General features: G+C 30.7%; 1 protein-coding gene across 2 annotated transcripts; it reads left to right on the forward strand.

Moving 5' to 3' along the window:
* Positions 1-6,093: 6,093 nt before the first annotated feature.
* LOC18040192 (putative DNA (cytosine-5)-methyltransferase CMT1) lies at positions 6,094-12,586 on the forward strand. Of its 2 annotated transcripts, XM_024185131.1 has the most exons (22): positions 6,099-6,125; positions 6,163-6,455; positions 6,546-6,589; positions 6,876-6,978; positions 7,076-7,183; positions 7,267-7,386; positions 7,494-7,593; positions 7,743-7,912; positions 8,039-8,104; positions 8,212-8,475; positions 9,400-9,458; positions 9,538-9,604; positions 9,691-10,020; positions 10,097-10,165; positions 10,238-10,324; positions 10,418-10,505; positions 11,073-11,191; positions 11,281-11,385; positions 11,479-11,522; positions 11,615-11,684; positions 11,767-11,870; positions 12,270-12,586. In XM_024185131.1, the coding sequence occupies exons 2-22, from the start codon at positions 6,171-6,173 to the stop codon at positions 12,445-12,447; spliced, it is 2,580 nt and encodes an 859-aa protein (XP_024040899.1). In that variant the 5' UTR covers positions 6,099-6,125; positions 6,163-6,170; the 3' UTR covers positions 12,448-12,586. The 2 variants fall into 2 exon arrangements, with proteins under 2 accessions (XP_006431407.1, XP_024040899.1); XM_006431344.2 differs by having other exon boundaries at positions 6,094-6,455.
* Positions 12,587-15,125: the final 2,539 nt, after the last annotated feature.

Below are 15,125 nucleotides of genomic sequence, written 5' to 3' on the forward strand. Positions count from 1 at the left end.
CATAGAATATGAGTTTAGTAATATTTATTTCAAAAATAGTTTTTATTAAGCATTTACATTATATTTATAGTTATAAAATAATTATTTAGCTAATACATACACAAATACACCCAAACACTTTTAACCAATTTATTACACACACATTACATGGTGATTTAAAAAGATAAAAACTGACAATATGTGTTTGATAGTATTATTTTCAGAATAATTTTTACTAAACATTTAAGTTATAGTTAAAGAATAATTGTTTAATTAATTAATACATGCACAAACATACCATTAATAATTTTAAAAAATAATAATAATAATAAATTACATGATGACAGTTTTAGTATTAGCATTAATGAAAAAAAGTTTTATATCGTCATTGTTTTTACATTATAATTAAGCTATATATTGTAACACATATAAATTAAACAAAATAATTATTTAAAAAAATACATGATAGACATCATGCTTTAACAAGTGCTGGAGATAAATCAAATTCAACAGTGTACAAGGTTCTTGTAAATTACACTTATTTTATGAAAATAAGCTCTAATGACAACAATGTCAACTACGAGCCTACACTTTCGCCGTGCAGCAAAGATGATTACAGTATGTCAACAGAGTTTGACAAAATTTCAGCATGTAGTTTCTTTACCAACACAAACCATAAAACTGCTACTACAGAAATAGAGAACAAAAAAGATTGATAGAAGAAAAGCAAGTGCCATGCCAAAGAAAGGATGAACTATATTTGTTTGTCCTTGAAGCTGACTGATCCCAAACGAAATTGCGAAAACCATAAGTCCAAGTTAAGCCAAGAATCCATATTTCCTGCATGTGAGTTATTAAAAATGAAATTAAATACATATATGAATCATCAAAATTAATTGAGATTGCTCCCCTAAACTTAATAACCAGCAATGAAACTGGTAAGCTAATAATGTGTACATTGATAATTGATGCTACTTTTCAATTTGGTGACCAGTAATATATTTTCAATAAGGAAGTTCAAATGTGTGACCTATCTAAGCAAGTAAAGTAGTAATCTAGTGAGGGTTATTCACCCAGCTAAACAAACATAATTTTTTTAACAAGCTATCATCTTGAATTGCTAATTCAAATTCGACACATGTATGCACAGATGCACAAGAACAAACAGAATTTTGCACACCATTTATTATAATAATTGAGCAGATTATTTTGCTTTTATTATTATTATTATTATTTCATATAACCAAACACTTCTCAATCAATTTCATACGATTGTAGTCAATGCGAATATAAGTAAGAGAGCTCATACAGGAAATAAGAATTAGGATTCAAGGATTGCTCTCATTCATATACCGACTGTATGGTCAAGTATGTGGCCTCAAAGTTTCAAGAAAGCATTACAACAGTTGGCTGCCCAGTAAGCACCGGTTGCCAAGGCGTGTTAGAGCCCCAGCACTGTCGCAATATACTTCCACAACAAGTGTTTGATAGATGGGGGAATGCTTTGTTCGAGGCTGTGATTGATGATGATCAAAAGTTTTATTGCCCTTCAACAGTTTCTCTGCCCTTCTGATTATTGATGATGGAGGATCTAGAAAGGTTATAAAAGAATCAACATGTCCTCAGTGTAACAGAAGGTTTTGTGCCCGTGGTGCAAGGTTCTTTGGCAAAGTTTCAGAAGAAGTTGAATGTTAATGAAACAGACCATGATGACATTAACTTGATGAAATTAGCGGAGAAAAAGAAATGGAAAAGGTGTCCGAATTGTAGGTACTATGTTGAGAATTGTACGGTTGCGATGTTATTCTTTGCAGGTCAGTTTTCTTAGTCTTAATTTCCTTGGATTTATACTTTTTTATCTGTTGGTTCTTATTTTAGAGGGTAAAAGTTCATTTAATCCTTATATTTTAATATTAGTATCCATTTAGTCCATGTATTTTTAAAAATGCATCGAAACATCCCTACCATTAAAGTATTAATGCCCCTACCATTACTTTTTATTTCTTTTCGCTTACTTTTACAATATTACATTTTTATAATAATTTTTTGTTTGGACATTAATAAAAAAATAATAATTAAATTACCAATTTAACCCTAAAAAATTATATTAATTTTTAATTGTCAAAAATTGTATGCAAACTACCAAGTGTACAAATGGTGCTTACAAAAAAATTAATATAATTTTTTTTAAAAATTTTCTAGGGTTAAATTGGTAATTTAATTATTTTCTTTTTATTAATGTCCAAACAAAAAAAATTATTATAAAAGAGTAATATTGTAAAAGTAAGTCAAAAGAAATAAAAAGTAACGGTAGGGGTATCAATACTTTAATGGCAAGGATGTTTCGAGACATTAGGGACTAAATGAACACTAATCTTAAATATATAGAGACTAAATAGGCTTTTACCCTATTTTGGATATGGGGTTTAAAAAAATCGTAAATGGCTGAGGATTTTCGATATTTGGTTCTTTTTTGTTTAATAAGTCAACAGTGCAAATGATTTTGGGGTTTCTCTTATTAGTGTAAAAGCGATTATAATGGGAAAAAATTTCAGTATGCAAAAATTCAATAATGAATATGAAAAAAAAATTACTTCAAGTTTCACATCAAATTGCCACTACTCCTAGGGTTCATTTGAGTCAAGTATGGAGATTGCCATTCACCAAGTTAACTAGTTTTGAGGGTTTGGCCTTATTATTGATCAAAACTAGCAAGAAATTTTAGGAATAACAATTTTAACCAAAAAATTCAGTAAATACTGTAGTTATTTATTGGAAATTATTTTAGCTTAATCCCATCCTCGAAAGACCTTCAGATATCATGCGGTTGCCGTTCAATAATCTTCCCCTCTTGTAGCAAAATATAGATCCGCACCTACGAACAGTATCAGCGCAATGGAATAAAAAGAAAAAATAGTAGTAAGAGAAAGTAATATTATATATATATATAATATTACTGTGAATATTATTTATTTTGTTAGGGTTTATGATAAATTTTCTAAAAATTACGGTGTGTAAGAGGAATTTCCAGAGGCTCTGCTATACTGCCACTAATTGCATTTAAAAAATACTATTAAGAGTGAATGATAGCATTTTAATTTTTAGGCAATGCTAAGTTAGTCAACGTTAAAAAAAAGGAAAAAAAAAAAAGAAATGGGTAACGCTATAGCTACTTAATTTGTATTCCAGTTAATCTACCATCTTATGCATCGTTCATTAATTAATTTTATTCGTAAAAATAAAATAAATTAATTGATATCGTGCATGTGGTAGTAAATAACATCAAATGTAATGAAAATTTCAATATCCCAAGTCCCAACTGATTTATCATAGCATTAGTGAAAAAGAAATTACTTTGAAATACTACAAATTATACAAAGCTTTGAATTACCACAATTTCATATACCAGATGGATTAATTACTGAATGGAATTAATCTGTGCATTCATTTCTCAAAGCCAATTTAAGAATCAAATTAATTCTTTTAACCTTTGTGGCATTAATTGTAAAATTGATTATCTAAGCATAGGACTATTTGGATCCTAAAAATTACTCTAAACACTCTAATTTAATACTTTTAAGGACAATTTATTATAAATCAAATATTATATAATTACTTTAAACACCCATATAGTACACTCATTATTTAATTTAGGGAAATTATCAGCCATATACCCTTAAATGACACCAGTATCAAACGTGCTACAACCCTTTTTAAGTGTATCACTCGTATACCCTAAGTTGACAAAACACTTCTGCCATCCACCGATCCGTTAACTGCCGTTTGCGAGCGCTGACATTATAAGGGTAATCTAGTCTTTTTTAAAAACGACATGTCATCCCATTTACATAGTAAAAAACGACATGTCATATGATATATTTTGATAAAAATGACATGTCATCCCATTTATCAGATAATTGTTAATAATTACTAAAAAAAATAAAAACTACTTTACAACCAAATCTACTCCTCCAAAATTTAACCTAAATTATTGAAGATCTACTCCTCCAAGATCCAACTTGAATTTTTTATGGTATAATATGTATAATTATAAATAATATGTTGTTAATAATTTTTTATGGTATAAGATGAATTTTTTTATGGATAATTGTTAATAATATGTACCATTAATAATTCATATTTTTTTAATAAAAAAATGTATTGTTAATAACAAAATAAAAAAATTATGTATTGAAAATTTACATTAATTTTCAAGGCAAAATTGTTTTTTTACCTCATTTTGAGTTTAAAGGGTAAAATAGTCATTTTGTTCAAATTCTGTTAAGTTCTTAACGATAGTAAACGGAAAGGTGGACGCTAGAACTCTTTTGTCAACTTAGGGTATACGAGTGATATAAGCGAAAAGTGTTGTAGTACGTTTGATACCGGTGACATTTAAGGGTATACCGGTGATAATTTCCCTTTAATTTAAAACTTTTATTTCTAATATCTTAATTAATATTTAGATGAACAGCCAAGAAATCAATTTTGAGAACAATTTTAGCTACAAAGTATGTATGATACTTTTTATTTTTAAAAAATAAAATGATAACAAAAATATTGTAGAAGAACCTTTTTTTTTTTAATTTTGGGCTTTAGTCCTTCTTCTTCAATCTTCATCTTCTTAATCTCTTTATCTTCTTCTTCTCCTTCTTTTTCTTTTTCGTTTTTGGTGTAGTATTTAAGGAATATTTTTTATTATTATGTTCTCATTACAAGTTATTTTAGGTGAAAAAATCAATATTGAGAAAATAAACAAAAAATTAATAATTAAAATGATGTCAAACAATTTGTTTATAACTTAACTTGATTATATCGTTGTAAGCATATGTTAAATCTCTTAAAATTGATGTGCTTAATAGTTTTATTAAAGTATTAAGTACATAAATTTAATTAACTTAAATATTTTAAGTAAGGTTACTTTTGGAATTTTAGATAGTGTACAAAGTAAAACTTAATTTTTTGAGTGATAATACAGCCACAAACTCTAGTACAAATTTATTTTGTACAAACTCCTTTGGCCTTAACTCATAGGTTGAATAAAAATATAAAATAATATAAACAAATAATGTTCATCAATAGATATTTAATTCAACCAATTAAATCATGCCACATTAGTTTATACAAAAAAAAAAAAAGTTTGTATAAGAGTTTATACAGAGTAATAGAGTGCTCAAAGTAATAGTTGAAATGCAAATAGGCCCACCATTGTGAAAATCAAAATTTGAAATGTTGTTCCTTTTTTCTTTTTAAAATTAGATATTGATGGGGTAATGTTACTAAAAGTGATTTTTAAAAAAATTTACCAAACATCGAAATTAGATTTTAACTTCCTAAAATCACTTTCAAACATCTCAACAACAATCGCAAAAAGGCCCTTAGTCCAACATCAACTTTTGAATTTGTAATTGAAGGGTAAAATTGTAGTGATACCTTAAAAGAAAATTTCTCATCCAAAATAAATGGAAAATTAAAAAAAAGTAACGGAGCGGTCCTCTATGTATATGTTGTTGAAACATAAAAATCTACATGATCATAATCATAAAATCACAAGGGTGTTGATCTCGATGTTTTTTCCCCTTAAAATATAGTGATATTGTAATGTGTTGCATTGATTGATTGTCACGTTGGACGATACTTTTGAACTATTTGTATATGCTCCGGTGTACGATTTCCTTCAATTTAAGATGATGCTATAGATTTTCTTATTGATAGTCCGAGCTTGTTTGTTTTTTGATCCAATACTAAATAAAATTCAGTTTTCGTCATTAATTTGTTTTAATATTTTTGTTAAATTAATATAAAAAAATTTGCTAAATATGTTTAAAGAAAATTAATGCACAGCAGAAATCAGCAACGCAATATCGCAACGTACGTTTTGGAATGGTGATAAAGGCGATGGGCCTCGATGGTATGAGTCAAAAAGCCTAATGGGGGCCACATAAATTTCGGAATGGGATCAAATTGTCTAAAAATTAAACCCAGATATGTATAAGTATATTTAATAAACGTTTAAGGGTTTCAATGAAAATATAGTCTTTCCCGCTCGTTCCGAAAATTCAAATTCCCTTTTTAAAAATCCCTAAACAAAAAGGAAGAAATTTTCCTAAAATGTTCCTTCATCTTCTACCATTTTAGAATCCGAAATAAAACAATGGGTCGACGTCCATTTTAGAATCCGAACTAAAACAATGGGTCGACCCGTGAAGCGGACGTCGACCCAAGTAGCTGCAGAAGAATCCAACCATTCCAAAGCCAGGAGACGGAAACTAAACTTAGCAGAACAACAACATCAACAGCAAGAGGAACAACGAGAGGACGAGGAAGTGAAAGAGGAGCCGGTCGAGCTGGTGACCCGAGTCAAGAAGAAGACCCAGAAGAATAAGCCCGACTCCGACCTCTTTTTTGTGAGCCCGCCAGTCTCGGCTGATGAAGCTCTCAAGAGATATCCTGATAGATACAAGTACTCCTCAAAGGTTGATTTTTTTTTTTTTCATTTTTGTCCTCTTTTTTTCTGTAAGTGTTTTTTGGGTTGTGTTTCCTGAACTTTGTTTTTGTGTTTTAAGGGTCATAAGAAGAAGAAAGTTGCTGCAGGGGTTTCCTCTATTGGGTAACTTTTTTCACCATCCTTTAATGATAATTTATTACTTTTTTATTTACTTTTTTTTTTTGAATATTTGAAATTGTATTAGGCTACTCTTTATGGGGTATGTTTGTGAATTGTAACTATTGCTTAATTTTGAAAGCACAGCAGCATAATTTTACTTTGCTTAGTTGCTTTTGTTTACTTAGCACCTTCTTATTTTATCCAATATCAACTTTGGTTTAAAAGCCACACAGCCACAATCCTAAATATACCCAGTCTTGTGTTGATTTTAATCGTTTTGTGGGCGTAGAGCTTTGAATGAAGAAGAGGAGGTTCTGCAAGCAAGGTGTCATTACACCCAAGCTTCAGTAGATGGCTGTTTGTACAATCTTGGTGATGATGCTTATGTCAAAGTAAATTCTTATTTCTTTCTCTTGCTATGTTTATTCTCTCTTCATTTAACAATTGTTTTCTAATTCATACTTCTATATTTCGTTTCTTTGTTTGAAGGCTGAGGAGGGAGCTGTTGATTACATAGCTAGAATAGTCGAATTGTTTGAATCTGTAGATGGGGAACCATACTTTAAGGCTCGATGGTTTTACAGGGCTGAAGACACTGTGAGATTATTCTACAATTACTTAATAATATCCTCACATATTGTTTTGTTGGATAAAACTTGTAATCTTTGGTTTAATTTCAGGTCATTAAGGATCTTGCATGTCTTGTTGACAGAAAAAGAGTATTTCTTTCAGATGTCGAAGATGACAACCCATTGAATTGCATTGTATCTAAAGCTAAAATCGCTGAAGTGGCAACCAATGTAAGACCATCATATGCTTGTTTCTTCTGTTATTTCACCTTTTTTATTGTTAAGTAGTTGCTTGCATAAGATATTAATGACCATAATTAGTTCAATTAACTTTGCAGATGGACCTGGAGGCAAAACAAAAAAATATTCCTCCCTGCGATCTATACTATGATATGAAATACACATTGCCTCATTTGACATTTTTAAACATCAATAATGGTAATTTATGTTGCCCTAATGTAGGAGTTTTACAATGATGAGACAACGTATATATTGACAATTTTTTTTCCTCATGGCATTCAATATTGTGGTTTTCCTTATCACAATCTTCATTTATTGAACTTTTCTGTTTTACGTTGGTAATTCAGAAAGTAATAGAAGGGATAGTGATGCATCGTCAACTATTTCAAGTGAAACTGGCTCAAATAGTCCAATTGGGCAGCCTGAAATGAGTTTGCTGGACTTGTATTCTGGTTGTGGAGCCATGTCTACTGGTCTATGCATTGGCGCATCCTTATCTGGAGTAAAACTAGTCACTGTAAGTCAAAATCTGAAACTTGATGTTTATTTTCATCAACTTATTAATTAATATACTTGTATTTATGAAAATATTAAAGGCTAATGTTTTTGCTAATTTGGTGTGTGACGTATTTTGTTCATGTAGCGGTGGGCTATTGATATAAATCCTCATGCGTGTAAAAGTTTGAAATTTAACCACCCTGAAACAAAGGTAAAATATCTTAAAGTATTACTTATCTGTTACTACACTGAAGAGTGAAGATTTATTATTTCTTTTATTTTAATGTCTTCAAAATATCTCCGCTGAATGATGATCAGGTTAGAAATGAGGCAGCAGATGACTTTTTATCTCTACTGAAGGAATGGGCAAAGTTGTGCCAGTACTTTTCTATATATGATACTGATAAAGTACCTGAACAAAGTTTGAATTTCATGAGCGAAGAAGAAGAAGAGGAGGAAGAGGAAGAGGAAGAAAATGATGATGACGCCAATGTTCCTAATGAAGAATTTGAAGTGGAGAGGTTAATAGCTGTCTGCTATGGTGATCCGAACAAAACAAAGAAACCTGGAGTGTATTTTAAGGTATACATATTTGATATAGAAAATGATCAGTCATCTTGGACAACTTTATTTTCCTTTTTGTTGTTTTGCTTGACTTTTGGTTACATTGTATTCTCATCATTGTAGGAGCGTTGCTTGATTACAAGTTATCTCACTTTGTGCCATTTGATTGATTCATTCTGCTATCTAATTGGTGAATTGGAGCATCTCCTTATAATAGTTTTACTAATTAAAATGCCGGTGGTTGTCACAATAAGGGAGCACTGAAATTAGAATTTTGCTTCTAAAAATTACTGATGAAGCACTACTTAACAGTAGATATGGAATCCATCTTTTCTTTTGATAATGAAAGTGATCAAAGTTTGTAAAATGTCATTGCCCTGATTTCAGTAAAGTTTGCAATTTACTGCAAATTGCAAAATGCAAAGTTTATCACCTCTTTGCATTTTGCAATTTTCAGTATATGACTGCTCTGAAAATTTGAACTGGTGCTAATAAATTTTACCACCAAGAGTTCTTAAGATAAACTAGGACTAGCTCCTATTCATGATAACTTAAAAGAGTAAAAATTCTTTAGGAGGGTGTATTGTAGAGCAATTAATGAATGACTTTCAGTTATGGTAGAAATTTTACTATCTTGGTGGTGAAACTTGATTAACAAAATGTTTTCATAGTGGGTACATGTACTTTTAGGAGGGAAACTTGTAAGAGGTCCGATTAGGGAATGTGCGGATCCTTTGAGATCTACATGAGAGCATAAGATAATGAGCTCTTATGTGGTGATATGTCTAAAATGAAGATCAACTGTAGCTCTAGTTTGCAAGAAAACATGTGTATTCTGAGGGTTAATGTACCCATACTATTTGCTCGATCTGCAACATGTTTATTTAAGTTTGTTAAAAATTTGCTACACTGTAATAAATTTCATTATTTAATCACGTTTAGGTGCGGTGGAAGGGTTATGGTCCAAGTGAGGACACTTGGGAGCCGATCGAGGGCTTGAGGTACTTTATTTCATTGCTATTATTTTTTCCTTCTTAAGACGTATGCCAAATGATTTGTCTCACTTTATACGTTTATCAGTAAATGCAAGGAAAAACTGAAAGAGTTTGTGACAAAAGGGTATAGGTCAAACATATTGCCTCTTCCAGTAAGTCTCTAATAATATATCTCATTATGGCTGCATTTTCTGTTTTTAAATTTCTTATATATTGTATGTCCTCCTTGCTTTTGTAGGGAGATGTTGATTTTATTTGTGGAGGGCCCCCATGTCAAGGGGTTAGTGGCTTCAATCGCTTCAGAAACCCACAAGCTGCCTTGGAAGATATTAAAAATCGTCAGCTACTGGTGTTTATGGACGTTATTGAGTATCTAAAACCAAAATATGTTCTAATGGAGAATGTTGTAGATATTTTGAAGTTTTCTGGTGGATTTTTGGCTCGTTATGCTGTAGGGCGTCTTGTTTCCATGGATTATCAAACACGTTTAGGGATTATGGCTGCAGGATCTTATGGTCTACCGCAATTTCGTTTGCGAGTATTTTTATGGGGTGCCCGTCCTTTTAAGGCAAGTGCATTTCAGTTTTATCTTGACGGGACATAATGAGCTTTGAGATCCCAATGGTTTTCCCTTTTATTCTCAGAAATTACCGCAGTATCCTTTACCAACTCATGAGATTGTGGCCAGGGGTGTCATACCGAATGAATTTCAGGTATGTGAGTTATTAAACCTATGCTTTTGTCATTACCAGAACATATTTAATTAATACTTACCATTCTTTCAGGAAATTATTGTTGCATATGCGAACAATCAACCTTGTCAACTAGAAAAGGGCGTTCTTCTTAGTGATGCAATATCGGATCTCCCACTCGTATGCGTTCCTCTCAAATTAATTCATGCATTCATAAAGCTTGAAGGTTGCTTAAGCTTTAATTTTTCAAAAATTTTCTTTTTCTTGTCATAGGTCACTAACAATGAGAGTGAAGATGAAAGGAAGTATGGGACCGTAGCTCGGACAGAATTTCAAAAGTATATCAGACTCAGAAGGCATGGTGAGCTTATAAGAATATAGTTTGTTCTTTCTATCTCAACTGTTAAAAAGTTTCTTTTATTTGCATTTATTATTTTTTTCTTTCATTATTATTTCAAAATTACCATAGTTTACTTCGTAATACTGAATTTTTGTGACCTCCATTAAGGTAAAATAACTGTTGTAGATAGAAACTTTTGAAGAAAGTTTGTGAGTCTTTAATAACAATGAATATTTGGAAGATGCTGAAAGGATTGCTTAAATGATCGAGTTTTTAAGATTCTTATAGATATGTTTATTAACTGATGAAATTCATGTTATCTGATGCTTCTAATAGTTTCCCCCTTTTTCCAAATATTATTTTTTGGGATGAAATAATATTATCTGATGAAATTCATGTCATCTACTATGCCTTGCTCATCTAGTTTGAACTTGCATAGTGTTCATCAATTATATTCATGTATTGGAAATGTAACAATCGGTGCATCAGTTAACCTTTGTACCCTTGTCTACATAGTTTGAAATATGAATCTCGTAAAAGAACAAACTTATGAATGTTGGAATATGATAATCTCGTGCCTCTTTGTAGATGTGGTTAATCTTTCTTCTGCTCAAATGGCATCACGTCCCTCTTTGTTGTATGATCATCGTCCTTTCCAAGTGAACAATGATGATTATGAACGAGTCTGTTGCATTCCTAAAAGGAAGGTTTTATTTCTGTCTGCTCATGGTCTTTGGCTTATACACAAGTGCATACTTTTTTTTAAAAAAAATTTTTGCCTACTTTGTGTTTTTAGGGTGCAAATTTCAGGGACCTACCAGGTGTACTGGTTGGTCCAGACAACAAGGTACGATGGGACCCATCAATGGAGAGAGTGATGCTTAAATCTGGGAAACCATTGGTACTAAATTGCTAAATTGTGCTTAAAACTTTTTTTATTTTGTAAAAATTTCATGTCTACATAATGAAGTTATTGATTTAATTACTCGTAAAGGTCCCTGATTACGCCATGAAGTTTGAACATCAATCATCAACCAAGTAAGAGCGATATATTATAATCTTAAATTTGAGCTGTCTTTAACTTGTTATGACTTCATTTCTAAATCATCTTATATGTTGATTAAATATAGACCGTTTGGCCGTCTATGGTGGGATGAAATTGTCAATACAGTAGTGACAAGAGCTCAACCTCACAATCGGGTTAGTATCTGTTAATAAACTATTATGCTATATTTATGTTTGTGTTTACTCATACGCCTCTTCATTTTACCATTTTTGCTAGATCCTTCTTCATCCTTCACAAGATCGAGTACTGACTATCCGTGAGAATGCAAGATTGCAAGGGTTCCCTGACTGCTATCAACTTTTCGGACCTGTGAAGGAGAGGTAAATGAAAATAAATTTGATCGCTTGTTAAAATATTCCGTGACTGCTACTTGCATCTTGTTGACTTGTCTCTGAGAGAGCATGGGAATTATTGAGGTTTCCTACTTGCATTGCCATTGTTTTGTTGAAAATGCTTTTGATCTTTGCGATCTTGCTTCTGTCATGTTGTCACCCATTACTGCTTCTATGTTATTTAAAATGGCGTTTTAAAACCTGAAATCAGTCATCAAGAACAGAATTACTGGAGGATCTAGATTGTTATGGGCAAACAATGGAAGCATAACATCTGCAAAGACTTGCTTGTCTTTGATGGACAACTAGCAAGTAAAAACCTTGTTTGATATGGTGCTTTTGGAAACCAATTTGCAATCCAATTCAATATTACTATTCATTTTGCAGGTACATACAAGTTGGGAATGCTGTAGCAGTTCCAGTTGGTATTGCATTGGGATACGCTTTTGGTCAAGCTTGCCAAGGATTAGCCGATGATGATCAGCCATTGACTACACTCCCTTTCAAGTTTCCCAATTGTCTTGCACAGTCATCTTCAACGCTTGCAGAAGAGGATTCTGATTGAAATTGTAAGGAAAACATAAATATGATTCATCAAATTATACTCTTGTTAGTCGCTAGTTATTACCAATTTGATTTTTGATTGGCTATTGATGTACGGACAAGCATGTTCAATGCATTATTTGTTATTGAAGATGTTTCGAGGCAGGAATTAGAATATGTTGCATCTTTTAGTTAGTGTTTTAGATATGCATACTTTATGCTTTTTCAGTTTGTAATCACATGGATCAAATTAAAGGTTTAGTTTTTGGGGTTAATTTTGACATCAATCATAATTGTCTATATCATTATTGAAAGGGTGTTAAAGTAAATGCCAAAAGGATGATTTTTTTTCTTCTCTTGAGTGTGAGGGATGTTTATGAAAGTGACACCATCATATGGGATCGTGTCATACTATTAACGTATTGTTTGAATTTATTCACCAAATATCACATAATCATGCCTTTTATACAAGTGTATGTATGTAGACGTAGTACATACTCTTATATGTAGCCATGAGATCGAATCATGTCTTAGTAAAGGAAAAGTTGCTTCTTGTAATCTTATACTACGTTCTTTGATAAAGACTTTCGCTTTTTGCTTTGAAATGGCAACTACATAATGAAGTAAAGACTTTCGCTTTTCATTCTTTAGTGGCATTCTCGGATGAATTGACACATTTTGTGACCCCATGCTTAAACCATATGGTGCTTTTTATCATCATTGTTCCCATTTCCATTCTGCATTTGGCTTTTAGGAATTAAGGGCAAGCAACTTGCAAGCTTCTTTTTGTCACCAACCCAAAAGGCCAAAACCAAATAAAGGAAAGCAACTCTCATTAGATCGGTGTGCTTCATTTTCTAGTCTAAAACAAAATATCAAACGTTAATTGATTTGATAAATTTTCAAAGGATAATGAGGATGGAAATTGCACGAGAATCTATCTGGATAAAAATAAAACCTTTTTTTTTTGGGTTTTTAATTCAAAAGAGAGAAATATAAGTTGTATTTTACTAATTAATAGAAATAGAAAAATTTTAAAAGCATTTATTAGTAGAGGGGAAAAAATTATGAAAAGATTTAAGACAAATGTCACTAGTATTTTCTCAAATCATGAATGGTTACTACAAATATTAGACAACAAAGAGACACGCGTAATTTATTGAAATTTCCAATTCAGTTGTTAGTTTTTCATTTTTATGATATAAGTTTGTCTTAATTTTATTTTATTTTTGGTGAATTACATAAGTGGGTCACTTGTCTAAAGCTGTGCAGTCAATAACTACCGACATTGTTATATACTAGTCTTAATCAAGCAATTATCTAATAAAATCAGACATCATATATTGTTTCAATAATAATAATAACCCACTCGTATGTGTTCCTCTCGAAATTAATTCACGAATTCATAAACATTGAAGGTTGCATAAGCTTTCATTCTTCAAAAGTTTTATTTTCCTTATCATAGGTCACTAAACATGAGGGTGAAGATGAAAGGAATGGTGAGCTTATAAGAATAAACTTTGATCTTTCTATCTCAACTGTTGATCAAAAAGTTTCTTTTATTTGAATTTATTATTATTTTTTATGTCCCTACTATTTCTACATCAGCATAGTTTACTTGGTAATATTAAATTCTTGTGGCATTCACCAATTCTTGTGAAATTGTAAACTGTTATGGATAGAAACCTTGGAAGAAAGTTTGTTTGTAAGTCTTCAATGACAAATCATAGTAACTCTTTGTTGTATGATCATCGTCCTTTCCAAATGAACAATGATGATTATGAACGAGTCTGTCGCATTCATAAGAAGAAGGTTTTATTGCTTTATCTGCTCATTGATCTTTGGCTTATGCTCATGTGCATCCCTTTTTTTTTTTTTTTGAGTTTTTTATGCCTACTTAGCGTTTCTAGGGCGCAAATTTTAGGAACCTACTACATGTCCTGGTTGGTTTGGACAACAAGGTACAATGGGACTCATCGATGGATAGATTAATGCTTCTAAGAAACCATTGGTACTAAACTAGCATTTACATTTTAGACTCAGATGCGAGAATTCTGAGGGGTAGAAATTTTGAAATTTGGATTGTGGAGTAGGGGTATTTTATTTACTTACATTGCAACAAGAGTGTGGAATAGAAATTAGAATCTCATTCATGTATTTACTTTATCTTAGATTGAGAATGAATTGTTTTAAATTATAATTATACTCTCATTTAATTTTTAATTATAAAGTAAATAAAAATATTTTTGTAAAAAATAAACTATTTATTTTATAATTAATTTTAATAATATAAATTAATAATAATTATTGATATTCTTAATTATGTAAATCATAATTTTTTATTAATTTTAATTTTAATTATGTAAACTAAGAATTATTGACAAGGGCAACACAAATGAAACATTATTATTTATAATATATTACAAAACAATATTTTCTTAGAACAAACTATTTACTATTGTTAATTATTAATATTATAATACTATTAAAATCATATAAATATAATACTATTATATTTTCAATAATGATAGAATATAGTGATATTATTAATTCTCTATGAACATAATAATATTATTTCTAAATAATTTTAACTTAGATTAGATAAATTATTGTTTTTAAATAAGTTTAATATGATTATTATTGAATAAATATTTATTTTAATAAACATAATGATATTATATGTAATAAGAGAAACGTTAA

The sequence above is a fragment of the Citrus clementina genome, unplaced genomic scaffold (assembly GCF_000493195.1).
Source record: "Citrus clementina cultivar Clemenules unplaced genomic scaffold, Citrus_clementina_v1.0 scaffold_5, whole genome shotgun sequence".
NCBI lineage: Eukaryota > Viridiplantae > Streptophyta > Magnoliopsida > Sapindales > Rutaceae > Citrus > Citrus x clementina.

What these genes read in the sequence shown, in the direction of transcription:
- LOC18040192 (XM_006431344.2), top strand. Translation starts at nt 6,171, where the DNA reads ATGGGTCGACCCGTGAAGCGGACGTCGACCCAAGTAGCTGCAGAAGAA. An exon ending in GATACAAGTACTCCTCAAAG is followed by an intron (nt 6,456 to 6,545) that starts GTTGATTTTTTT and finishes TTGTGTTTTAAG; the next exon opens with GGTCATAAGAAGAAGAAAGT. An exon ending in TCATACCGAATGAATTTCAG is followed by an intron (nt 10,166 to 10,237) that starts GTATGTGAGTTA and finishes CCATTCTTTCAG; the next exon opens with GAAATTATTGTTGCATATGC.